The sequence below is a fragment of the Ranitomeya imitator genome, chromosome 3, assembly GCF_032444005.1.
Source record: "Ranitomeya imitator isolate aRanImi1 chromosome 3, aRanImi1.pri, whole genome shotgun sequence".
NCBI lineage: Eukaryota > Metazoa > Chordata > Amphibia > Anura > Dendrobatidae > Ranitomeya > Ranitomeya imitator.
In genome coordinates, this window is record NC_091284.1 from 468735706 (window position 1) to 468761576 (window position 25871).

The 25871-nt window shown below is 40.7% G+C and overlaps 1 protein-coding gene across 1 annotated transcript in view; it reads right to left on the reverse strand.

Moving 5' to 3' along the window:
* Positions 1 to 342: 342 nt before the first annotated feature.
* Positions 343 to 25871, reverse strand: part of LOC138670273 (sphingosine-1-phosphate transporter SPNS2) — a 169725-nt gene continuing 144196 nt past the window's right edge. Inside the window, exons 9-12 of the mRNA XM_069757466.1 lie at positions 18185 to 18250; positions 14697 to 14795; positions 6254 to 6417; positions 343 to 418 (exon numbers count right to left, since the gene is read on the reverse strand). Coding sequence (XP_069613567.1) covers positions 355 to 418; positions 6254 to 6417; positions 14697 to 14795; positions 18185 to 18250 — 393 coding nt within the window. The 3' untranslated portion in view covers positions 343 to 354. The remainder of the gene's footprint in view (positions 419 to 6253; positions 6418 to 14696; positions 14796 to 18184; positions 18251 to 25871) is intronic.

The following is a 25871-nucleotide window of genomic DNA, read 5'->3' on the forward strand; positions in this document are numbered from 1 at the left end:
AACATAGAATTGCGCTTACTAATCAGAACTATCAGACAAGTCTTGCATTGTAAAGATCCCTCTCTCCTTAATCAGCTATTCAGAACTTGACTTCTCTATGTAATTTCAATGCATGACTTATCCAGATATTAAAGATTAAAGCACTGAAAAATAAATTCTGCACAAATTTATATAATCAATCTAAGTGCTCTGGCTGGGATCAGGACAGTTACACGTAAAATAATGCAAGAATGTCAAAAGAAAATTAACAAGAGGAGAAAAGAATAATTTCACTAAAGCCTCAAATTAGATCAAACAAAACAGAAAATGGGAATGCTAAAACGAAAGAAAAAAAAAATGAGACCAACCTAAAAGCTACAAGATGGAAGCTTCTTCTGAGTCACTACAGCTGCCAACTGATGGATCTGAACACGGCTCACTAGTGGGAAGAAAACGCACTCTTTTTAAACGGAGATAAACTATTTTAAGCAGAGTCACCATCGGACAAACCCTCGCCAGACAAAGAAACATTGGAAATCTTTGTCAATGCTTTTGTTTGTCTGCTGTAATGTCATCCGGGCAGAAGCTGGGCACCATAGTGAAACCTCAGGATACAGCTGTCTATGGTCAAAGCATAGTACACCTGGCCTCACACAATACAGCGTTACCTATCCCAGCAACCAGACCCTTCAGAAGCTTTACAGATGGACAAAGCTTGTGCAAGAAGAGAGCAGACAAAGGTATTAAATATGTTACGTGGAGACAGACATGTGCGCTTGTTACTGCGTAAATTACATGGAATATAATGACTTCAAATGTATTCAAAGCTTCAAAAAGTAATAGAAAATTCTGCAGCTTCAACTTGGAACCTGGATTAAAGCAACTCTCCATCATGGGAGTGAAAAGCAGCTATATACATATGTCATGGATAGTCTCTATGGCCTCTGTTTGCCTCCTAAATCCAAACCAGTGTTCCAGGGCTCCTACATCCAAGGTGGCCTCTTTTGTGAAATGGGCAGCACAGTGGTAAATTTGAACACAGTCTCCCCTGCCCTTCCTTTGCTGTAGAGGTATAACAGATTTACCACTTCTCTGTATGCTACTGCGGTGGCCATAGTGGATGCTGGAAGACTTGTCTCAGGAGAGGACACCAGATAACGTGACTATACATGGCAAATTTATAGCCACTTTTCAATGTCAGAGTGAACGGTATCTTTCATACCTCTCCCCCACCACCTCTCTAATTGGTTGTCTGAGGAATGTTCTGCCACTCTGAATTCACTCTAGAAGGAAAATCATCAAGATCCTTTGCAATTGCCAACTACTGAAGTCTCAAATATACTCAATGGGAGACAAGACCAGAGACACTGCATGCCGTGTTAGGATGTGTAAGCCATGCAGGCTGCTTACAGGAGCACAAGGAACATGTTTCACGGTATTGGCATGTTGAAAAATGGCTCCTAGGACAATTAGGATAAGTGCTCATACCACTGGTTTTACCACCAAATGAATGTAATGTCAAGATGTTATTGTACCTGGAATAAACATTAGAGGGGTCTGGCTACTGTACGTTATGCTACCCCACATCACAATCCTGGGAGTAGGACTGGTGAAACATTCCTCAAACAACCATTAATAACCTCGCTGATATCATGCTAAGGCGTGTAAGTGAGCGTAATTTGGCGCTAACTCAATAATGGGTTAATGGAGAGGTTTTTAAAATTTTGTTTTTATTTATATATTATTTGCATACTATTAATAGGCTTATCTATCTTCTGATTTCCAAAATTCCGTGGACTTTTCCGTCTTCCTGGGCATTGAAATGGCAATATATAAATATATAGACGGCTGTATTATCGATCCGAGTGCGAGCAGAGGCAACATCGGATCACACTTGGGCCAATGTTAGTCTATGGGGCCGTGCCATGCAAGTCAATGATGTTTGTGCACTGGCACAATGGAGAAGATTGAGAAATCTTGGTCTCCATCTTTTCCTAACAGTCTGCTCCTACTCACTCAGATGACAGAAGATCACCCTATGCGCACACTTTGATGAAACTCTGAGCGGAGTGTTATTTGCATAATCAGCCCGATTCTCTCGGATGTGAGAGCTACTCGCTGTTGGTCTATACTGTACATAATGTATTTTTCTGTCCATGAAGTTGAAGTACTGTGGACTATTGGGATATCTATTTCTACTTTGTATACTAACTGAAATTAGTTATCCTTGCAACAAAGCTTGTTACAGTTACACATCTATACAGTGAATAGTCAAAAGATATCAGTTGCTACAGAATATCACAAACTAAAATAATTTTGAAGTAGAAACCAGTGTTACCATAACAGTAAGCATGTATTGTACTATATTGTCAGGGCACTCAAGAAAGGTTGCTGAGATTCTAGAGTCCGGTACAAGAACTTCCTATCTAGAATTTCTGATGGATAAAGGTGTTTGGGCAATAATTCCACTTTCTGTGGATTGAGAATGACTTGAGTTCAGTCAGTTTTGCCAAGTCTTTTAAGCTGACCATACACAGTACATTAATGTTGAGCAAACAGCAAATTTCAGCAGTACCAGATGATTATCTAATATTGGATGCCTCCAGACTTTCCCACAACAAATGTCAGGGAAAAGAATTATTGGACATATTGAATTTCATGGCCCGATTGTGTTCTTCCCAAGAGTGTCCAACAACAGTTGGAGGTCCATACACATAGAATGCTTGTTCTCAGTCATTCAGAAGGAATATTCGTGGGGATCCTCTGCACTGCTGTATTGTTGAAAAGATGTTAATCCGAAACAAAGTTTAATAAATAAAATAGTGTTTTTTATTCTACGCTTTTCGAATTTACCGGTACATGAACTTCTTCATGAAAAATGAAGGACCACATGTGAAGAAGAAATTCATGTAACTTCGAAATGCGTTGAATAAAAAAAAACACCTTTGCTTTATCAACAATACAGCAGCGAAGAGAATCCCCACGAATATTCCTTCTGAACCAGATCTCCTATGGTTACATCGTAACCCGTGGACCCGCAGCAGCTGTCAAGAACTATCTAAAAGCTAAAAAGGACTTCAACCAGGTTAGCACAGTCTAACACATTCATCTTGATTTATATTTATATATATATATATATATATATATATATATATATATATATATATATATATATATATATATATATATATATATACACACATACACACACACAGAGACAACATTTTTCTAATTTTGGTTATAGACATTACTGCAATGAATTTTAAACAAAACAATTCAGATGCAATTGAAGTTCAGACTTTCAGCTTTCATTTGAGGGTATCCACATTAAAATTGGATGAAGGGTTTAGGAGTTTGAAGCTCCTTAACATGTGCCACCCTGCTTTTAAAGGGACCAAAAGTAATTGGACAGATTCAATAATTTTAAACAAAATGTTCATTTTCAGTTCTTGGTTGAAAACCCTTTGTTGGCAATGACTGCCTGAAGTCTTGAACTCATGGACATCACCAGACGCTGTGTTACCTCCTTTTTGATGCTCTGCCAGGCCTTTACTGGGGTGGTTTTCAGTTGCTGTTTGTTTGCGGGCCTTTCTGTCTGAAGTTTAGTCTTTAACAAGTGAAATGCATGCTCAATTGCATTGAGATCAGGTGACTGACTTGGCCATTCAAGAATATTCCACTTCTTTGCTTTAAAGGGAACCTGTCACCTGAATTTGGCGGGACTGGTTTTGGGTCATATGGGCGGAATTTTCAGGGGTTTGATTCACCCTTTCCTTACCCGCTGGCTGCATGCTGGCCGCAATATTGGATTGAAGTTCATTCTCTGTCCTCCGTAGTACACGCCTGCGCAAGGCAATCTTGCCCATATGATCCAAAACCAGTCCCGCCAAATTCAGGTGACAGGTTCCCTTTAATAAACTCCTGGGTTGCTTTGGCTTTATGTTTTGGGTCATTGTCCATCTGTAGTATGAAACGACGACCAATCAGTTTTGCTGCATTTGGCTGAATCTGAGCACACAGTATGGCTCTGAATACCTCAGAATTCATTTGGCTGCTTCTGTCCTGTGTCACATCAAGAAACACTAGTGACCCAGTGCCACTGGCAGCCATGCATGCCCAAGCCATCACACTGCCTCCACCGTGTTTTACAGATGGTGTGGTATGCTTTGGATCATGAGCTGTACCACGCCTTTGCCATACTTTTCTCTTTCCATCATTCTGGTAGAGGTTGATCTTGGTTTCATCTGTACAAAGAATGTTCTTCCAGAACGGTGCTGGCTTTTTTAGATGTTTTTTAGTAAAGTCCAGTCTAGCCTTTTTATTCTTGATGCTTATGAGTGGCTTGCACCGTGCAGTGAACCCTCTGTATTTACTTTCATGCAGTCTTCTCTTTATGGTAGATTTGGATATTGATACGCCTACCTCCTGGAGAGTGTTGTTCACTTGGTTGGCTGTTGTGAAGGGGTTTCTCTTCACCATGGAGATTATTCTGAGATCATCCACCACTGTTGTTTTCCGTGGGCGCCCAGGTCTTTTTGCATTGATGAGTTCACCAGTGCTTTCTTCCTTTCTCAGGATGTACCAAACTGTAGATTTTGCCACTCCTAATATTGTAGCAATTTCTCGGATGGGTTTTTTCTGTTTTCGCAGCTTAACAGAAGATGGCTTGATTCACCTGCATGGAGAGCTCATTTGACCGCTTGTTTACTTCACAGCAAAACCTTCCAAATGCAAGCACCACACCTCAAATCAACTCCAGGTCTTATCTGCTTAATTGAGACTGACATAACGAAGGGATTGCCCACAGCTGTCCATGAAATAGCCTTGGAGTCAATTGTCCAATTACTTTAGGTCCCTTTAAAAACAGGGTGGCACATGTTAAGGAGCTGAAACTCCTAAACCCTTCATCCAATTTTAATGTGGATAACCTCAAATGAAAGCTGAAAGTCTGAACTTCAACTGCATCTGAATTATTTTGTTGAAAATTCATTGTGGTAATGTCTATAACCAAAATTAGAAAAATGTTGTCTCTGTCCAAATATATATGGACCTAACTGTATATAATTTTCTGTTCTCGATCATCGGCATTGGTAAGCATGGCACCAAGCAACTCATGAACAAGCAAAATGATTCTCTGATTGACCATGTATGCCAGCATAGATACCACTGTTGTTGGCAGTACATAGTCCTATGTAAACAGTAGACATGCTGATAACTACATGCATGCTGCAAGAGGACAGTACAATTGCACTAACTTCTGTCTCCATACAGTTTGGTTGCCCCATGTGCATGGGGACATAAATGAGTGAAGATCAACTTGTATACAGCCAATTGGAGCTCGTTTAGGGACACCTTCAGGACTATTAAGTGATTCACTCACCCTTTAATTAAGAGTTTGCTATTTCTATTAGTCCCTTCCTAACAATGTGACATAGGCAGTTTATAAAACAGCAACTACTTTACCATATGTACATATATGAGGTTAGAATGTGTTCAGTGATGCGAACAAAGGTTAGTTATAAGCCATGCAGTCAATTAATGACCACAGAAAACAAGTTTGGCTTTTAAAACATTCTTTTTCATTCTATAGTCGTCTCCCAATGTAGTGAATCTAAGTCACATAGCATGTCTGATGCTTGCTTCATTATTGGTGAATTGGCAAGCATTTATAAGAACCCCCAAAATTCACCCCATTAGTGATACATTATTTCACATTAAAGTGTACCTCCAGCTTCAAAAGAAAAAGTATTATGGTGCAGAACTCTAGTATATAGTTTTTCTAAACCATTCTTTCCTGGAGCACAGAATTGTCCGAAGTCTGTGCTGCGGGTTGCACTAAAATTATGCAGCATCCTGATCCTAGGCTACGGTCTTCAGTGCAGGATCAATAGTTCTAGGATCTCCTTTTCACACTGAAGGCAGGAGCTAAGAATGAAGACCAAGACATTGCCTAGTTTAGTGCAGCTGAAAACATGGACTCTGAGTGGTCCGTGCTGCTGGTAGACAGCAAAAAGCTCTAGAGGGATTTAGAAAAACGATTATACTGTAGAGTCGTTCACTATAATCCTTTTTCTTCTGAAGGCTGGAGGTATGCTTTAAGTACTTGGATCATGGAATCACATAACTTTGCATGATTAAGCAAGACCATGACAAGCTGTCTTAAGAACACAGATTTGGATTTTACAGTCTGAAATGTGATTGAGACAAACTTGTTTTCATTGGTTCCCGTAAACAACCAATAGATTTACTAGAAATCAGTCCAACTTCTACTTACTGTTGCTCAGCTTTGGCACGATCTTCCAAAAAGTAAAGTGCTGTAGCCAGAAAAAACATTCCACCCAAAACAACCACAAACGGGCAGAGCATTAGTGCATAACCTAGACTCAAGAACTCCCACAGTTGAGACTTATTGGTATTCTCCTGGATCAGGTCTGAGATCTGGGAAGTAAAAACAATAGACATGTAAACAGCCTCCTCCAAACTGATGAAATAGAACAATTTGCCTCTACAACAGAGGAAATCCACTTTAGCCTAGCTGCCTAATGACCTAGGCACTGGGGACTACAGAGGAAAACTAGGTTTAGCTAAACAACCATTGTGCAATAATGCCTGGAAACAAAGTGCCAGTTTTCATCGTACAAGGGTCATTTGCGAGGTGTGGACATATTTCCAGTAAGGAATGTGAGGCTATAAAAAATAAAAAAAATCAACGGCAAAAAAAAAACAAATAACCTATTAACACGGACATTGTGTATTTCATATCATAATAGGGCGCCGAAAACATTTTGAGGACTTCAGTATACAGAGCAGGATATCCTGGATCATGGGTAGAACGTCACTGATTCCAAGGTCATCCGGTGGTATTTTTGGGGATGTTCCAAATATTAACAATTATATTTTTTTCTAAATCTATTTCATTATGCGCTGCAAATACAAAATTAATCATATTGAAATAAAACTTCAGCGACCAAGGACGACCGCTGAAGAATTAATGTAACGTGGCTGGGGTTAAATAGGTACATAGGATGTTCTTTACTCTCGAAGAAAAATTCTGCACCTCCACAGAGAGATGTGACAATATATAAGTAACAAAAGGATATCATTTTTCCAGATGCTATAAGATTCTGAATGGTGAAACCATGGATAGTTGCCAAGGGAATAGCATCCAACATAAAGCTTCAAAGAAAATTGTAATTTTTTCTTAATTGGGTGCCATCCACAAGACCTCAACCTACAGGTGCTTCTCACAAAATTTGAATGTCATCAAAAAGTTAATGCAGCAAAAGAGGAAAAAAAAAAAAAAGAGTGGTGCTCATCGTCCTTAAAATCACTTTATTTTGGCAGTTTTAAAACATCCAGGTCAGGAGAGTAGTAGGTGGAACAAAGAGCTGGACGACGATCGTTTCGCACACAAGCATGGTTGAAGCGCCTGTGCGCGAAATGATCGTCCTCCAGCTTTTTGTTCCACCAACTACCGTACTTTGTTCTACTGCTGAAATAAAGTGAATTTTAAGGACGGTAAGTGAAACTCTTCTCTTTTGCTGCTTGGACATTTGCATTGTTTTTTTCTATGAGTGAGCACCCAGGAGTCTGATTTGGGCAGCCATAAGTACAATGGATATTTAAAAAAAAAAAAAAAAAAGCCAAGCACAAAGTGTTGCGGTGGTGTGGATCATTTTTTCTTTGCCTGGAATTTCATCAAAAAGTTAATTTATTTCAGTTCTTCAATACAAAAAGTGAAAGTCATATTATATAAAGTCATTACAGAGTGATCTATTAAAACTTTTTATTTCTGTCAATGTTGATGGTTATGGCCTATAACCAATGAAAACTCAAAAATCATTATCTCAGTAAATTAGAATTCTTTATAACACTAGCTTGAAAAATTATTTTAAAATCCAAAATGTTGGCCTACTGAAATGAATATTCAGTAAATGCACTCAATATTTGGTCAGGGCTCCTTTTGCATCAATTACTGCATCAATGCGGCATTGGCATGGAGGCAATCAGCCTGTGGCACTCTTGAGGTGTTATGGAAGCACAGGTTGCTTTGATAGCAGCCTTCAGCTCCTCTGGTCTGGTGTCTCTTCTTCCTCTTGACAATACCCCATAGATTCTCTATGGGGTTAAGGTAAGGCGAATTTGCTGGCCAATCAAGCTCAGTGATATTGATGTTTTTAAACCAATACCAGGTATTGGTACTTTTGTGTGGACAGGTGCCAAGTCCTGCTGTATAGTGAAATTTCCATCTCCAAAAAGCTTGTCGGCAGAAGGAAGCATGAAGTGCTCTTAAATTTCCTGGTAGACCGCTGCACTGACTTTGATCTTGATAAAACACAGTGGACCTACTGTACTCCAACAGATGAGATGGCTCCCCAAACCATCACTGATTGTGGAAACTTCACACTACACTTCAAGCAGCTTGGATTGTGTGCCTCTCCAGTCTTCCCACTCTTCCTTCAGACTCTGAGACCTTGATTTCCAAATGAATTGCAAAATGTACTTTCATCTGAGAACAACACCTTGGACCACTGAGCAACAGTTCAATTCTTTTTCTACTTGGCCCAGGTAAGACGCTTCTGGCTCTGTGTATTGGTCATGAGTGGCTTGACACAAGGAATGCGACACTTGTAGCCCATGCCCTGGATACGTCTGTGTGTGTGGTGGATCTTGAAGCAATGACTCCAGCAGCAGTCCACTCCTTGTGAATCTCTCTCAAATTTTTGAATGCCTTTTCTTATCAATCCTTTTAAGGCTGCGCTTATCCCGGTTGCTTGTGCACTTTTTTCTACCACACTTTTTCATTCCACTCAATTTTCCATTAATATGCTTGGATACAGCACTCTGAACAGCCAGCTTCATTAGTAATGACCTTTTGTGGCTTACCCTCCTTGTGGAGTGTGTCAATGACTGCCTTCTGGACATCTGTCAAGTCAGCAGTCTTCCCCATGATTGTGGAGCCTACCGAAACAGACTAAGGGACCTTTAAAAAGCTTAGGGAGCCTTTGTAGGTGTTTTTGTTAATTATTCTAATTTACTGAGATAATGACTTTTGGGTTTTCATTGGCTGTAAGTCATAATCAACATTAACAGAAATAAACACGTGAAATAGATCACTCTGATTGTAATGACTCTATATAATATAGGAGTTTCACTTTTTGTAGCGCAGAACTGAAATAAATTAACTTTTTGATGATATTCTAATTTTGTGAGAAGCACCTGTATGTTGTCTTGCTTTATGAAGTGTACATCAAATAGTTACATTATCAGGGTAATCATTGGGTTCCATGATCCTTCTGGGGCTGATCCTCAAAATCCATTACATCTAGGTCCGTTATGTAAAGAGAGCATTGTGTAAATAGTTGTGAAATGGAATTTTCTCTCAAGTCAGTTTACAAATTGCTGATGCTTTCAATAAAGCATTGTATTGCCATAAAACCTTCACACAGAGGGCTGGAAGTAAAGCAATTAGAATAATGTATGAAACTGCAACTGCAAAATGGCCTTGCAGTCCTGAAAACGTGATGTGCATGCTGAGCCAGACGAGCTCTTAGGGAACAGTTCAGCCTCAGAATTGTAAACACTGTAGACTTATTCCAGTTAAAGCTCATCTGCCATCTTCATTTTATGAAGCACCGCGATATGTGCAACGTGTGGAGCCATTCCACACCTTCCCTATATGTACACACTGGTATCATTAGCTTGATAACTGAAGCACGTTTATAACTTCCTCACCTATGACAAGTAGTAAATCGACCCGACTTGTTCACCTACAAATGTCTATATATTAGAATAAGCCCATGAGCTAGCTGTGGTCCTCAAAAATCAGCCAGTCATTGCTAACTGTCTATATTTACCATCATATGACCACATACCATTGAATACAGATGATGCCCACCATGTGAGAATTTTAAATGCTATTGTCTTTTGGGCCTCCTCGGTTTTCTGGTTGAGTAAAGATGTTGTCTCGTGAAGACAGTCACTGTCAATGTCCTATTATTGCATGTTGGCATTATAGAGAGGGCATCTCTATGAGAAACTACTGTTCTAGTAGACTTGATCCCGGCGCCTGCGCACTGCAGTACTTTGCTCTGCCCTCAACAGGGCAGACAAAGTACGCCTGTGCAGGAGCCGCGACAAGAAGAGAACGTGATCATATGAAGATGGGAGGCGCCAGACCCAGACCGCGACGCCCATCGGACTTGACCGCAGTGGAACCGCCCCTGGGTGAGTATAATGTACTGTAAAATGTAGATAAGCCCCTGATGCAGGTGGTCTTAGTTTATAGGCCATTTTTGGGGTGACAGATTCCCTTTAATGTTTTGTGTTTTATTCTGACATTAAATTTAATGTTATTCTTGTAGAGGTGCATTTTTAAGCAGCTTCAGTTAAATTATTCTCATACCCAGACAGGATTTCACCAAAAAGGTCATTTAAAAAAACTGCACTTTGCAACTGTAAGGAAAGTTCAATCTCTGTATGTTAAAACTTAATTGACATCTTTGGTCACTGCGTTTTTAATTCATCCATGGTTTACCCAACCATTTACTGAAATAGGGTTTTTCCATTATAGAAAGTTTTGGGACTTCATTACAATAAGTCATTTCCATATCATATGAAGAAGTCCAATTGATTGTCTCCCCTCATGGTGCAAGTGATGTTGTCAGTAAGTTGACCAGAGTTCATCGGCTCTGATCTCCAGTCACCTTACTCATATCTGCGCTTGGCATTGAAGCTGCGTTCTCACCCTCAGCTCAGTGTCTCCTGTATGCATGGCTGAGAGGTTGCATTTTAAGTCATCGCTAAGCAATGCATCCAGATGTAGAGGAGTTGGGCTCGCCGGAGGACTTATGGATGATCGTCAGACAAGTGAAGATTTCTTGTTTTTATTTTTTTTTCTTTGGATATTAATAAATTGGTAAAAGAAGGTTGGGGAGTATTTTGTTCAAATTAAAGCCTTTGCTTCGTGTGTGTATTTTTTTAACTTAAACTGACAGGGTTAGTAATGGAGGTGTCTTATAGACGCCTCACCATTGCTTACCCCTGGGCTTGATGTCAGCTGACATTATAAAGCTGACATCAACCCCAATACCATTACCCCCCCTTGCCTACCGCACCAAGGTAAGTGGGAAGAGCCGAGGTTACGCATCTGAATCTAATGGATGCGCCATTTCTGGAGTGGCTGAGGGATGATGTTATTAGTCTGGAAGGGTGTTGGTCAATATCTATGGCCCCTTTTCTGGCTATTAATATCAACCCATAATTGTTTGTCTAGCCTTTGCTGGTTATTAAAAATAGGAGGGACTCCAAGCCATTTTTTTTCTGTTATTCTATCTATAAACAGTGGGTACGGAAAGTATTCAGACTTCTTTAAATTTTTCACTCTTTTTTGAATTTACAAAATGGATGCAATGAAACAAAGTTAATTTTTTTCTCCTTAATGTACACTCTGCACCTCATCTTGACTGAAAAAAAAAAAACAAATGTAGAAATTTTTGCATATTTATTAAAAAAGAAAATCTGAAATATCACATGGTCATTAGTATTCAGACCCTTTGCTCAGTATTGAGTAGAAGCACCTTTTTGAGCTAGTACAGCCATGAGTCTTCTTGGGAATGATGCAACAAGTTTTTCACACCTGGATTTGGGGATCCTCTGCCATTCTTCCTTGCAGATCCTCTCCAGTTCCGTCAGGTTGGATGGTGAACGTTGGTGGACAGCCATTTTCAGGTCTCTCCAGAGATGCTCAATTGGGTTTAAGCCGGGGCTCTGGCTGGGTTAGTCAAGTTCTGAAGCCACTCCTTTGTTATTTTAGCAGTGTGTTTAGGGTCATTGTCTTGTTGGAAGGTGAATCTTCGGCCAAGTCTGAGGTCCAGTCCGCATTCATGTTTCCTTCAATGGAAACCAGTCGTCCTGTCCCTGCAGTTGTAAAACACCCCCTTAGCAAGATGCTGCCACCACCACCACGTTTCACTCTTGGGATTGTATTGGGCAGGCGATGAGCAGTGCCTGGTTCTCTCCACACATACTGCATTGAATTATCACCAAAAATGTCTATCTTCGTCTCAGACCAGAGAATCTTATTTCTCATAGTCTTGGAGTTCTTCCCTTGTTTTTTAGCAAACCCTATGCGGGCTTTCATATGTCTTGCACTGAGGAGAGGCTTCAGTCGTGCCACTCTGCCATAAAGGCCCGACAGGTGGAGGGCTGCAGTGATAGTTGACTTTGTGGAACTTTCTCACATCTCCCTACTGCATCTCTTCAGCTCAGCCACGGTGATCCTGGGGTTCTTTAACTCTCTCACCAAGGCTCTTCTCCCATTATTGCTCAGTTTGGCTGGATGGCCAGGTCTAGGAAGACTTCTGGTGGTCCCAAACGTCTTCCATTTAAGGATTATGGAGGCCACTCTGCTCTTCGGAACCTTGAGTACTGCAGAAATTATTTTGCAACCTTAGCCAGATTTGTGCCTTGCCACAATTCTGACTCTGAGCTCCTTGACCAGTTGCTTTTGACCTCATGATTCTCATTTGGTCTGATATGCATTGTGAGCTGTGAGGTCTTATATAGACAGGTGTGTGCCTTTGCAAATCAAGTCCTATCAGTTTAACTAAACACAGCTGGACTCCAATGAAGGAGTAGAACCATCTCAAGGAGGATCGCAATGAAATGGACAACAAGTGACTTAAATATGAGTGTCTGACCAAAGGGTCTGAATACTTATGACCATGTGATATTTCAGTTATTCTTTTTTAATAAATATGCAAAAATTTCTACATAATTTTTTTTCTCATTAATGTACACTCTGCACCCCATCTTGACTGAAAAAATCATTTACCAAATGGCTGCAATGAAACAGAAAAATTTAAAGGGGTCTGAATACTTTCTGTACCCACTGTATCTATTCTATTCTGACGGCTCACGTGGTAAATTTACTGTACTCAGTTGATAAAATGTCGGGTTTCCGTTGAGATGGGTGCATACAGATCTATCTGTGCAATTTTTTCTTGCACCCATTGACTTTCATTGGTGAGTCTCAGCCGTTTTACGCGGCCATACGCAGCATGCTGCAAATTTTTCCCCATTATTCCACAAAAAGACTTGATCACCCAGTATTGGAAGAATAAGTGACCTAGACTGAGGTACTGATAAAAACTAACAGTTTATTGATAATTATTAAAAACAATATATAAATACTATAAAGAAAGGTATTAGACCTAGAAGGAGGGACACAAAAAAGCCATAGGCTACATCCAAACCGTGGACTAGTTTAACATAAACATGTGTAAATTACATCCATGCTACCTATACTCTATGTGCATAATGATATATGGTAAAACATTCCCTCATAGAAATGTGCCGTTGTAGACTGTCATGCGGAGGCGGGCTAAACCCATCCACTAATATGATACATGATTGTCACTAGCAAATATAGAGTATTGTATTAGAATGGGTATATTACCTTAAGATCTGCCACGTGGATGTATGCCCCGGCGTCCCTCTGCCCCGACGCGCGTTTCGCACTGCTTCTTCGGGAGGCGTCTCTCGAAGAAGCAGTGCGAAACGCGCGTCGGGGCAGAGGGACGCCGGGGCATACATCCACGTGGCAGATCTTAAGGTAATATACCCATTCTAATACAATACTCTATATTTGCTAGTGACAATCATGTATCATATTAGTGGATGGGTTTAGCCCGCCTCCGCATGACAGTCTACAACGGCACATTTCTATGAGGGAATGTTTTACCATATATCATTATGCACATAGAGTATAGGTAGCATGGATGTAATTTACACATGTTTATGTTAAACTAGTCCACGGTTTGGATGTAGCCTATGGCTTTTTTGTGTCCCTCCTTCTAGGTCTAATACCTTTCTTTATAGTATTTATATATTGTTTTTAATAATTATCAATAAACTGTTAGTTTTTATCAGTACCTCAGTCTAGGTCACTTATTCTTCCAATACTGGGTGATCAAGTCTTTTTGTGGAATAATTATTGTGGAGGTACCAAAGTCCCCCAAATAGGGCGGACGTTGAGAATATTGAGCAAGTAATACTGTGAATATGAAATTTTTCCCCATGCCAACTCCAAATGAGGAAAAACTCGCAGATGAGCACTGTCTATTAGAATAACATTATGGCGAGTGTAATCTGAGTTTTTCTAACATTGCACTCGTTGGATTTATACTCCTATGTGAGTGGACCCTTACAATGTAAATTCTTGCACTCGTGATATACTCCATGATCCTACACAGCTTATAAGATACATTAAGAATATTAATTATTCTCTTTTTCATTAAAGGGAGTTTCAATTAAGCACTAAGTGAAGCAGATGATTGAGTTGGCTTGTGACCACAACTATGGAAATCGCATACTTGCAGCCCCCTAACTGCCCATTCGAATTGGAATTACAGAGGCATTTTGATAGCGTGCACATTGCACACTGTCATGATTTGGCAACCTAAAGTCACAGACTGACTACAGAAATTTGTCTAGAGCCAAGAAAACCCCACTAATAGGATTGAAAGATGAGCTAGTCATCACATCATTAGGTCACAGGTTTTAAAAAACAGGAAGAATATTTTACATAAAGTCTCAATTTTGCTACATATAAACTGAACAACTGTAGTTCAACACAAGTCTGCAAAACTATATAGCTATAAATTTTTCAACATACTACTACATTCACACTGATCTGATCACAGTCATGTACTTACAAAACCAATAAGGTATGGACTCCCAGCGTCTCCTAGAAGATGTGATGTGAAGCTCTGCAAAGCTACGGCTGTGGCACGGCGGGTTGGAATAACCACATACTGTACAAAATAAGACAAACAAGAGTAAGACCCCCTACAAAGACTATAAATACACTGCATCCAGCGCTTCCAGAGATGTGGGTACTATAATGAAAGAATACACGGTTTTCAATATTTTCTACGGACATTTATTTCTGGTTAGGTATAACAACCATCAGGCACTAGATCATGTAACAAAATGAGACCACAAGGTCTATTAATGGAGAGAATTCAAAACGCAGCTAGCACCATTGTTTTTCTCTTTATTCTCGGATAAGGAGGTGTTTGATCCTACAGAGATGGCAGAGCAACAACCGTTTAATGTGAACATTTTATTTATTGCTTGGTATGCTCTTTATACTCCATATTGTTGGAGGAAACAATAGAATGCTGCTGGATGATTGGAGGTATCTTGACATATCAAACAAGAACACCGTATTCAAGAAGCTTCCTGTTTAAAATAAAACTTCCATGGCTGCAGCCTTGTGTTTATTTGAATAGGTTCAATAGGAAATTCCTACAGTAGACGATGGTCAAGACTATTTCATCCCTTTTCAAGAACGTAAACATAGAGTAGGACATTCCACTCCAAAAGCTGGGTCATTGAAACAATAGCCCAGGAATCATCTAGATGAGAGATGTGACTCAACGAGCAAGGAAAATGGAAAGCCTATTTTACAAATTGGGGAGCTTTAAGTAACGCTTGTTTAATGAGAGAGGATTTCACATGCATGACAACACATAAGGAGATTATGGGCTCATCTGCCAGGAAATTCTGAGAATGGGTGCCACCATATGCACTACAATGAGCTTTTCTATATGTGATTTCATTCAATGATTCACATTACAAGCACCCACACAGTATGATTACAGTTTGGTGGGATGGTATGACTTGTGTACAATGTCCAAGACATCTAATTACACCAGTACTTATAGTATTAGGATAATGTTAGTGCTTTCTTAAGACGATGATACCACACTTTGCCAAACACCGAGAGATTGTTCCCTTCCTAATGACCACTGCAGATAGAGTGGGGAAAATAAGTATTTGATACAATGCCGATTTTGCAAGTTTTCCTACCTACAATGAAGATAATTTTTATAGTAGGGAAACTTCAACTGAGACCGAATCGTAAAAAAAAAAAAAATGTATCCAGAAAAATCATATTGTATGATTTTTACATAATTAATTTGCATCTTATTGCATGATATAAGTATTTGATACAATAGAAAAACAGAGCCGAATATTTGGTACTGAAACCTTTGTTTGCAATTACAGAGGTCAGATGTTTAATGTAGTTCTTGACCAAGTTTACAAATTGCAGAAGGGATTTTGGCCCACTGCTCCATACAGATCTTCTCCAGATCTTTCAGGCTTCAGGGCTGTCGCTGGGTAACATGGAGTGGAGTTTCAGCTTTTCCATTGGGTACAGGTCTGGAGACTGGCTAGGCCACTCCAGGACCTTGAAATGCTTCATACGGAGCTTTTCCATACTGTAGATGCCCTGGCTGTGCATTTCAGGTCATTGTCATGATGGAAGACCCAGCCACAACCCATCTTCAATGCTTTTACTGAGGGAATGAAGTTATTGGCTAAAATCTCGCAATACATGACCACATCCATCCTCCCTTCAACATAGTGCAGTCGTCCTGTCCCCCAAAGTATGATGTTTCCCCACCATGCTTCACGGTTGGACGGTGTTCTTGGGGGTTGTACTCCTTCCTCCAAACATGGCGATTAGAGTGGATACCAAAAAGTTCTATTTTGGTCTCATCTGACCACATGATCTTCTCCCATGCCTCCTAAGGATAATCCAGATGGTTATTGGTGAACTTCAGAAAGGCCTGACCACGTGCTCTGGCATGAGCAGAGGGACCTTACGTGCCCTGAAGGATTTTAATCTATGATGGCGTAGTGTGTTACTAACAGTAATGTTTAAGACTGTTCCCAGCTCTCTTCAGGTCATTGACCAGGTCCTCCCATGTAGTTCTTGGCCAATTCCTGATATTTCTCAGAATCAACCTTACCCCACGAGGCGAGCTCCTGTATGGAGCACCAGACCAAGGAAGACTGACTGTCATTTTGTGTTTCTTCCATTTTCTAATAATTGTGCCAACAGTTGTTTCCTTCTCACCAAGTTGCTTGCCTATTGTCCTGTCATCCATCTCAGCCTTGTGCGGGTCTACAATTTTGTCCCTGGTGTCCTTAGACAGCTCTTTGGTGTTGTCCGTGGTGGACATTGAGTGTGATTGATTGAGTGTGAACAGGTGTCTTTTATACAGGTAACAAGTGCAGAGTAGGACGGCTTCTTAAAGAAAAACTAACAGGTCTGCGAGCCAGAATTCTTGCTTGTTGGTAGGTGGTCAAATACTTATTTCATACAGATTCTGTCTCTCACAGTTGAAGTGTACCTACGATAAAAATTACAGCCCTCTCCATTGTTTTTAAGTGCGAAAACTTTAAAAATAGTCGGTGTATCAAATACTTATTTTCCCCACCGTATAATGCACCAGGCAGGGCTCGTATTCTCTCAGGTAGTCTTGCCTAAATACAATATGTTAAATTCTTTGCAATGTGTTTAACATGAGTACAATTAAGGTAAATTAATCACTATGAATGACTATTAAACCATTGAATATTTTACTTTGGAATAAAAATGTATATTGCAAGCAAAAAAAAAAAAAAAAAGTAGGCAATTCATGCTTTAGTAATAACACTAATATTATAATGCATAGAAATTTTAAGGCACAATCCCAATGAAAGCTCTGGAGGTCAAAGAACTTCTCACTAGAACTATTCATCTCTTACTATTAGATTATATTTAGAACTTTTTTTTATTCTCGCTGCATAAAGTATCTCAAGGAACGCATAGTTAATGGACACATTAAAGCACTAATACCTCGTAAAAAGCATTGAAGAACGGAAGTTAAAGTAATATTTTTAAGAGGATCTAATAAGCCATTTATGTCATTCATATATAATCCAGATTCAAAAGTAGTTCTGACTGGGATAGCCATATTGTATTCACAACAGAACATATATCAGAAGGTGAAAGTTAATTTTTCTCACATGAAATGGAAAAATGTCTAACTTGCGACCAAAATGTGTAGGGTCATCCAGTCTATCAGAGTGTTAGACTCACAGTAAAGAAATTTGTTTCTTACCATAATTCAATTTTACACAACTTAATATTAGAAATTATCTCTGCCGCTAATTATATTGCATCATAGAACATCTTTTCTAGCTGGCAGAACCATGGAAGAAATAGGCCAGAATCACAGAAGAATATTGAAAATTCCAGTATAATTTGTAAGACCAGGTTCTATGTAAATAAATTGATGGCAATTGATATAACAATTGACAGGTAGACAAACCTATTAAAACAAAATCTAGAGATATTTATACTTACCATTAGCATATCAGCAGTGATGGCCCAGTTAGAGAACAGTAAAGTCTCCCCAGCAAATATACAAATCTGTTGAAATGAAATATACTCCATTAATTTAAAGAAATGTGATGCAATTCTGACAATTCTCACAATCACTTCATCTCTAAAAGAATTTTATGAAATTTGTTATTTACGGTATATTGGCTTGGCCAACATACACATTAGACTAAAGTCATCCGAAGTAATCGATATTGAAAAACTAATTTGTACGGGTGACTCCAGACTCTCACCCGACAGATATCGGAGCAGAGAGATCCGGTCTGCTAACATTTAATGTTCGATCCCTTTGTTCTTCCTGCAGAGAATTTGCTACCACAGAAGTCTGGCAGCGGCCTTCTCAGAGGACACAGGAGCCGAGCATTCCCGTGTGTGGGGGATTTGGGAGAGATCGCATGATAGCTGTCAGTTAAATGTTCGTTCATGGAATCCTTGAAACCAGGGATTCAAGCTTCAGGAGGCTAATTTGCATATTCCAGGTGCCTTCTGGGAGAAGCGAAGTCTCCCTAAGCTAGAAGATCGTTAGGTACAGCCGGGACCAGCTGCTTCGAAAGCATCACCAAACCAGGGATTCAAGCTTCAGGAGGCTAATTTGCATATTCCAGGTGCCTTCTGGGAAAAGCGAAGAGTCTCCCTCAGCAAGAAGATCGTTGGGTACAGCCGGGACCAGCTGCTTGGAAAGCATCACCAAACCAAATTTTTGCCTGTAGGACATTATTGCAAGAGAGCTTGGCTGAGTAGATTACACAAGAAGGAAAACACACAGCAAGTCAGCAGGATCTAGGAGCAACATGGCAGATGTGACAACCTACATGGTGAGCTGCAGCATGTGCTACATGTTCACAGATCGACCAGAAGAAGAATCCAATTTCACCTGTCAGAAGTGTAGACTAGTGGCCCTTTTAGAAGAAAATGTGCGGGGTCTGGAAGAAAGAATAGCAACTTTGAAACTCATCAAAGAGAATGAAGACTTTCTAGACAGAACAGAAGCATCTCTACTGGTCACAGAAGGTGCAAAAAGTGTCAGAGAACCTCCAAAAGCAGATGAGTGGAAGCATGTGACCAAAAGAAGCAAGAAGACCATGGAGAAATCACCAACCACACAACTGAAGAACCGATATCAAATCTTTGTAGAGGATGAAGATGGCACACCTAAGAATGAAGCAATACCAGCAAGCAAAAAAGAAAAGGGCACACAGCAACAAGTGACAGCAAAAAGTACAGCCAAGAAGCAACGAAGAGTGGTGGTGGTGGGAGACTCACTACTGAGAGGCACCGAAGCAGCCATCTGCAGACCGGACATAACTGCAAGAGAAGTATGCTGCCTTCCAGGTGCGATGATCAAGGATGTGACCGATAGGATACCAAAGCTCTTCAGCTCCAAGGACGTCCACCCATTTCTTCTGATACATGTTGGCACCAATGACACGGCAAGGAAGGACCTACCGACAATCTGCAAGGACTTTGAAGAGTTGGGGAAGAAAGTAAAGGAACTGGATGCACAGGTAGTTTTTTCTTCTATCCTTCCAGTAGACGGGCATGGCACCAGGAGATGGAACAGGATCCTTGATGCAAACAACTGGCTAAGACGATGGTGCAGACAACAAGGATTTGGATTCCTGGACCACGGTGTGAATTACTGGTATGATGGACTCCTCGCCAGAGACGGACTACACCTCAACAAACCTGGGAAACACACATTCGCCAGAAGACTCGCTACACTCATCAGGAGGGCATTAAACTAGAAGAAGAGGGGACGGGAAGAAAAACATTAGACTCGAACAAAGACGACCCAGGAAAACATACTCAGAAGGGAGGTAAGAACATTTCTAAAACAATCCACAGTGAGGAGATTGGAACAAAACAAAATCCTCTAAACTGCATGCTCGCAAACGCCAGAAGCCTGACAAACAAGATGGAAGAACTAGAAGCAGAAATATCTACAGGTAACTTTGACATAGTGGGAATAACCGAGACATGGTTAGATGAAAGCTATGACTGGGCAGTTAACTTACAGGGTTACAGTCTGTTTAGAAAGGATCGTAAAAATCGGAGAGGAGGAGGGGTTTGTCTCTATGTAAAGTCTTGTCTAAAGTCCACTTTAAGGGAGGATATTAGCGAAGGGAATGAGGATGTCGAGTCCATATGGGTTGAAATTCATGGAGGGAAAAATGGTAACAAAATTCTCATTGGGGTCTGTTACAAACCCCCAAATATAACAGAAAGCATGGAAAGTCTACTTCTAAAGCAGATAGATGAAGCTGCAACCCATAATGAGGTCCTGGTTATGGGGGACTTTAACTACCCGGATATTAACTGGGAAACAGAAACCTGTGAAACCCATAAAGGCAACAGGTTTCTGCTAATAACCAAGAAAAATTATCTTTCACAATTGGTGCAGAATCCAACCAGAGGAGCAGCACTTTTAGACCTAATACTATCTAATAGACCTGACAGAATAACAAATCTGCAGGTGGTTGGGCATTTAGGAAATAGCGACCACAATATTGTGCAGTTTCACCTGTCTTTCACTAGGGGGACTTGTCAGGGAGTCACAAAAACATTGAACTTTAGGAAGGCAAAGTTTGAACAGCTTAGAGATGCCCTTAATCTGGTAGACTGGGACAATATCCTCAGAAATGAGAATACAGATAATAAATGGGAAATGTTTAAGAACATCCTAAATAGGCAGTGTAAGCGGTTTATACCTTGTGGGAATAAAAGGACTAGAAATAGGAAAAACCCAATGTGGCTAAACAAAGAAGTAAGACAGGCAATTAACAGTAAAAAGAAAGCATTTGCACTACTAAAGCAGGATGGCACCATTGAAGCTCTAAAAAACTATAGGGAGAAAAATACTTTATCTAAAAAACTAATTAAAGCTGCCAAAAAGGAAACAGAGAAGCACATTGCTAAGGAGAGTAAAACTAATCCCAAACTGTTCTTCAACTATATCAATAGTAAAAGAATAAAAACTGAAAATGTAGGCCCCTTAAAAAATAGTGAGGAAAGAATGGTTGTAGATGACGAGGAAAAAGCTAACATATTAAACACCTTCTTCTCCACGGTATTCACGGTGGAAAATGAAATGCTAGGTGAAATCCCAAGAAACAATGAAAACCCTATATTAAGGGTCACCAATCTAACCCAAGAAGAGGTGCGAAACCGGCTAAATAAGATTAAAATAGATAAATCTCCGGGTCCGGATGGCATACACCCACGAGTACTAAGAGAACTAAGTAATGTAATAGATAAACCATTATTTCTTATTTTTAGTGACTCTATAGCGACAGGGTCTGTTCCGCAGGACTGGCGCATAGCAAATGTGGTGCCAATATTCAAAAAGGGCTCTAAAAGTGAACCTGGAAATTATAGGCCAGTAAGTCTAACCTCTATTGTTGGTAAAATATTTGAAGGGTTTCTGAGGGATGTTATTCTGGATTATCTCAATGAGAATAACTGTTTAACTCCATATCAGCATGGGTTTATGAGAAATCGCTCCTGTCAAACCAATCTAATCAGTTTTTATGAAGAGGTAAGCTATAGACTGGACCACGGTGAGTCATTGGACGTGGTATATCTCGATTTTTCCAAAGCGTTTGATACCGTGCCGCACAAGAGGTTGGTACACAAAATGAGAATGCTTGGTCTGGGGGAAAATGTGTGTAAATGGGTTAGTAACTGGCTTAGTGATAGAAAGCAGAGGGTGGTTATAAATGGTATAGTCTCTAACTGGGTCGCTGTGACCAGTGGGGTACCGCAGGGGTCAGTATTGGGACCTGTTCTCTTCAACATATTCATTAATGATCTGGTAGAAGGTTTACACAGTAAAATATCGATATTTGCAGATGATACAAAACTATGTAAAGCAGTTAATACAAGAGAAGATAGTATTCTGCTACAGATGGATCTGGATAAGTTGGAAACTTGGGCTGAAAGGTGGCAGATGAGGTTTAACAATGATAAATGTAAGGTTATACACATGGGAAGAGGGAATCAATATCACCATTACACACTGAACGGGAAACCACTGGGTAAATCTGACAGGGAGAAGGACTTGGGGATCCTAGTTAATGATAAACTTACCTGGAGCAGCCAGTGCCAGGCAGCAGCTGCCAAGGCAAACAGGATCATGGGGTGCATTAAAAGAGGTCTGGATACACATGATGAGAGCATTATACTGCCTCTGTACAAATCCCTAGTTAGACCGCACATGGAGTACTGTGTCCAGTTTTGGGCACCGGTGCTCAGGAAGGATATAATGGAACTAGAGAGAGTACAAAGGAGGGCAACAAAATTAATAAAGGGGATGGGAGAACTACAATACCCAGATAGATTAGCGAAATTAGGATTATTTAGTCTAGAAAAAAGACGACTGAGGGGCGATCTAATAACCATGTATAAGTATATATGGGGACAATACAAATATCTCGCTGAGGATCTGTTTATACCAAGGAAGGTGACGGGCACAAGGGGGCATTCTTTGCGTCTGGAGGAGAGAAGGTTTTTCCACCAACATAGAAGAGGATTCTTTACTGTTAGGGCAGTGAGAATCTGGAATTGCTTGCCTGAGGAGGTGGTGATGGCGAACTCAGTCGAGGGGTTCAAGAGAGGCCTGGATGTCTTCCTGGAGCAGAACAATATTGTATCATACAATTATTAGGTTCTGTAGAAGGACGTAGATCTGGGTATTTATTATGATGGAATATAGGCTGAACTGGATGGACAAATGTCTTTTTTCGGCCTTACTAACTATGTTACTATGTTACTATGTTACTATTTAAAAGGAGTATAAAGGCATTCAAGAATGCGGTTTAATATTTCTGTTAGCGTTTATAGAGATACACCAGATGAGGATCTTAACCAGTGGTATCCAAGAGGGCAAACACTTTGATAGATGCAACATGGTGTATGACAATACCCTTGGGGAGAATTTGAGTAGTGGGTACTTGGCTTACAAATATTGAATTACACCAATCAAGAACACAATACTCTTCACTCAATGGTCATATTATATTAAGGTTTCTTTTTCCATAGATACAGAGATTAGGGAGTTTTTTTGTTTGATAGCTGTATCTCCTTCCAGGCATTGAAATGTTGCACTGTATATAGCCTGTATGTCCAGCTATCGGCCCATATCGCTGCTCCCGTTCGCCTCCAAACTCCTCAAAAAGCATGTCCACACTGTACTTTCCTCCCACCTCTCATCTAACCTACTCCTTTACAACCTTCACTCCGGCTTCCACCCCACTATTCCACCGAAACTGCCCTAACCAAATTTACAAACGACTTACTGCCAAAGCTGTTGTGAATTCTGTGGCAGAGCTCCCTCCTGTGGTCACAAGTGGTACTTCGGCTGGTTCTCTCTGTGAGCTTCCGTTGGTGGAGGAAAGTGGTACTGCGGCTTCTGAGTTTTCGTCCTCAGGTGATGTGGTGAAGTCGTTAGGTGCTTCTCTATTTAACTCCACCTAGTGCTTTGATCCTGGCTTCCAGTCAATGTTCTAGTATTGGACCTGTTTCCTCCTGGATCGTTCCTGTGGCCTGCTGCTCTGCATAGCCAAGTTCCTCTTTGCTATTTGTTTGCTGTTTTTTTCTGTCCAGCTTGTCAATTTGTTTTTTACTGCTTGCTGGAAGCTCTGGGACGCAGAGGGTGTACCTCCGTGCCGTTAGTTCGGTACGGAGGGTCTTTTTGCCCCCTTTGCGTGGTTTTTGTAGGGTTTTGTGTTGACCGCAAAGTTACCTTTCCTATCCTCGCTCTGTTCAGAAAGTTGGGCCTCACTTTGCTAAATCTATTTCATCTCTACGTTTGTCTTTTCATCTTAACTCACAGTCATTATATGTGGGGGCTGCCTTTTCCTTTGGGGTATTTCTCTGAGGCAAGGTAGGCTTATTTTCTATCTTCAGGCTAGCTAGTTTCTCAGGCCGTACCGAGTTGCATAGGCAGCATTAGGCGCAATCCACGGCTGCCTTTAGTGTGGTTGGAGAGGATTAGGGATTCGGTCAACAGAGTTCCCACGTCTCAGAGCTCGTTCTTGTTTTTTGGGTTATTGCCAGGTCACTGTATGTGCGCTGACCTCTATGTCCATTGTGGTACTGAATTACCTTTCATAACAGTACTGGAAGCCCAAAGTACTAATGATTCTCAATAGAGGGAAAAAAGAAGTTCTGAGACCATTTTTTTTTTCTTTGCACTGTGTTTTGCCTTTTTTTTCCCCTAGACATTTGGGTGGTTCAGGACACAGGTGTAGCAATGGACATTAAAGGTCTGTCTTCATGTGTGGATCAGCTCATGGCAAGAGTACAAAGTATTCAAGACTTTGTGGTTCAGAATTCTATGTTAGAACCGAGAATCCCTATTCCTGATTTGTTTTTTGGAGATAGAACTAAATTTCTGAGTTTCAAAAATAATTGTAAACTATTTCTGGCTTTGAAACCTCGCTCCTCTGGTGACCCAGTTCAACAAGTTAGGATCGTTATTTCTTTTTTGCGTGGCGATCCTCAGTACTGGGCATTTTCCCTTGTGCCAGGGGATCCTGCATTAAGTAATATCGATGCATTTTTCCTGGCGCTCGGATTGCTGTACGATGAGCCAAATTCTGTGGATCAGGCAGAGAAGAATTTGCTGGCTCTGTGTCAGGGTCAGGATGAAATAGAGGTATATTGTCAGAAATTTAGAAAGTGGTCCGTACTCACTCAGTGGAATGAAGGTGCGCTCGCAGCTATTTTCAGAAAAGGTCTCTCTGAAGCCCTTAAGGATGTCATGGTGGGATTTCCTATGCCTGCTGGTCTGAATGAGTCTATGTCTTTGGCCATTCAGATCGGTCGACGCTTGCGCGAGCGTAAATCTGTGCACCATTTGGCGGTATTACCTGAGCTTAAACCTGAGCCTATGCAGTGCGATAGGACTTTGACCAGAGTTGAACGGCAAGAACACAGACGTCTGAATGGGCTGTGTTTCTACTGTGGTGATTCCACTCATGCTATCTCTGATTGTCCTAAGCGCACTAAGCGGTTCGCTAGGTCTGCCACCATTGGTACGGTACAGTCAAAATTTCTTCTGTCTGTTACCTTGATCTGCTCTTTGTCATCGTATTCTGTCATGGCATTTGTGGACTCAGGCGCTGCCCTGAATTTGATGGACTTGGAGTATGCTAGGCGTTGTGGGTTTTTCTTGGAGCCCTTGCAGTGTCCTATTCCATTGAGAGGAATTGATGCTACGCCTTTGGCCAAGAATAAGCCTCAGTACTGGACCCAGCTGACCATGTGCATGGCTCCTGCACATCAGGAGGTTATTCGCTTTCTGGTGTTGCATAATCTGCATGATGTGGTCGTGTTGGGGTTGCCATGGCTACAAGTCCATAATCCAGTTTTAGACTGGAAATCCATGTCTGTGTCCAGCTGGGGTTATCAGGGGGTACATGGTGATGTCCCATTTCTGACTATTTCGTCATCCACCCCTTCTGAGGTTCCTGAGTTCTTGTCTGATTACCGGGATTTATTTGATGAGCCCAAGTCCGATACCCTACCTCCGCATAGGGGTTGTGATTGTGCTATCGATTTGATTCCTGGTAGTAAATTCCCAAAAGGTCGACTGTTTAATTTATATGTGCCTGAGCACGCCGCTATTTGGAGTTATGTGAAGGAGTCTTTG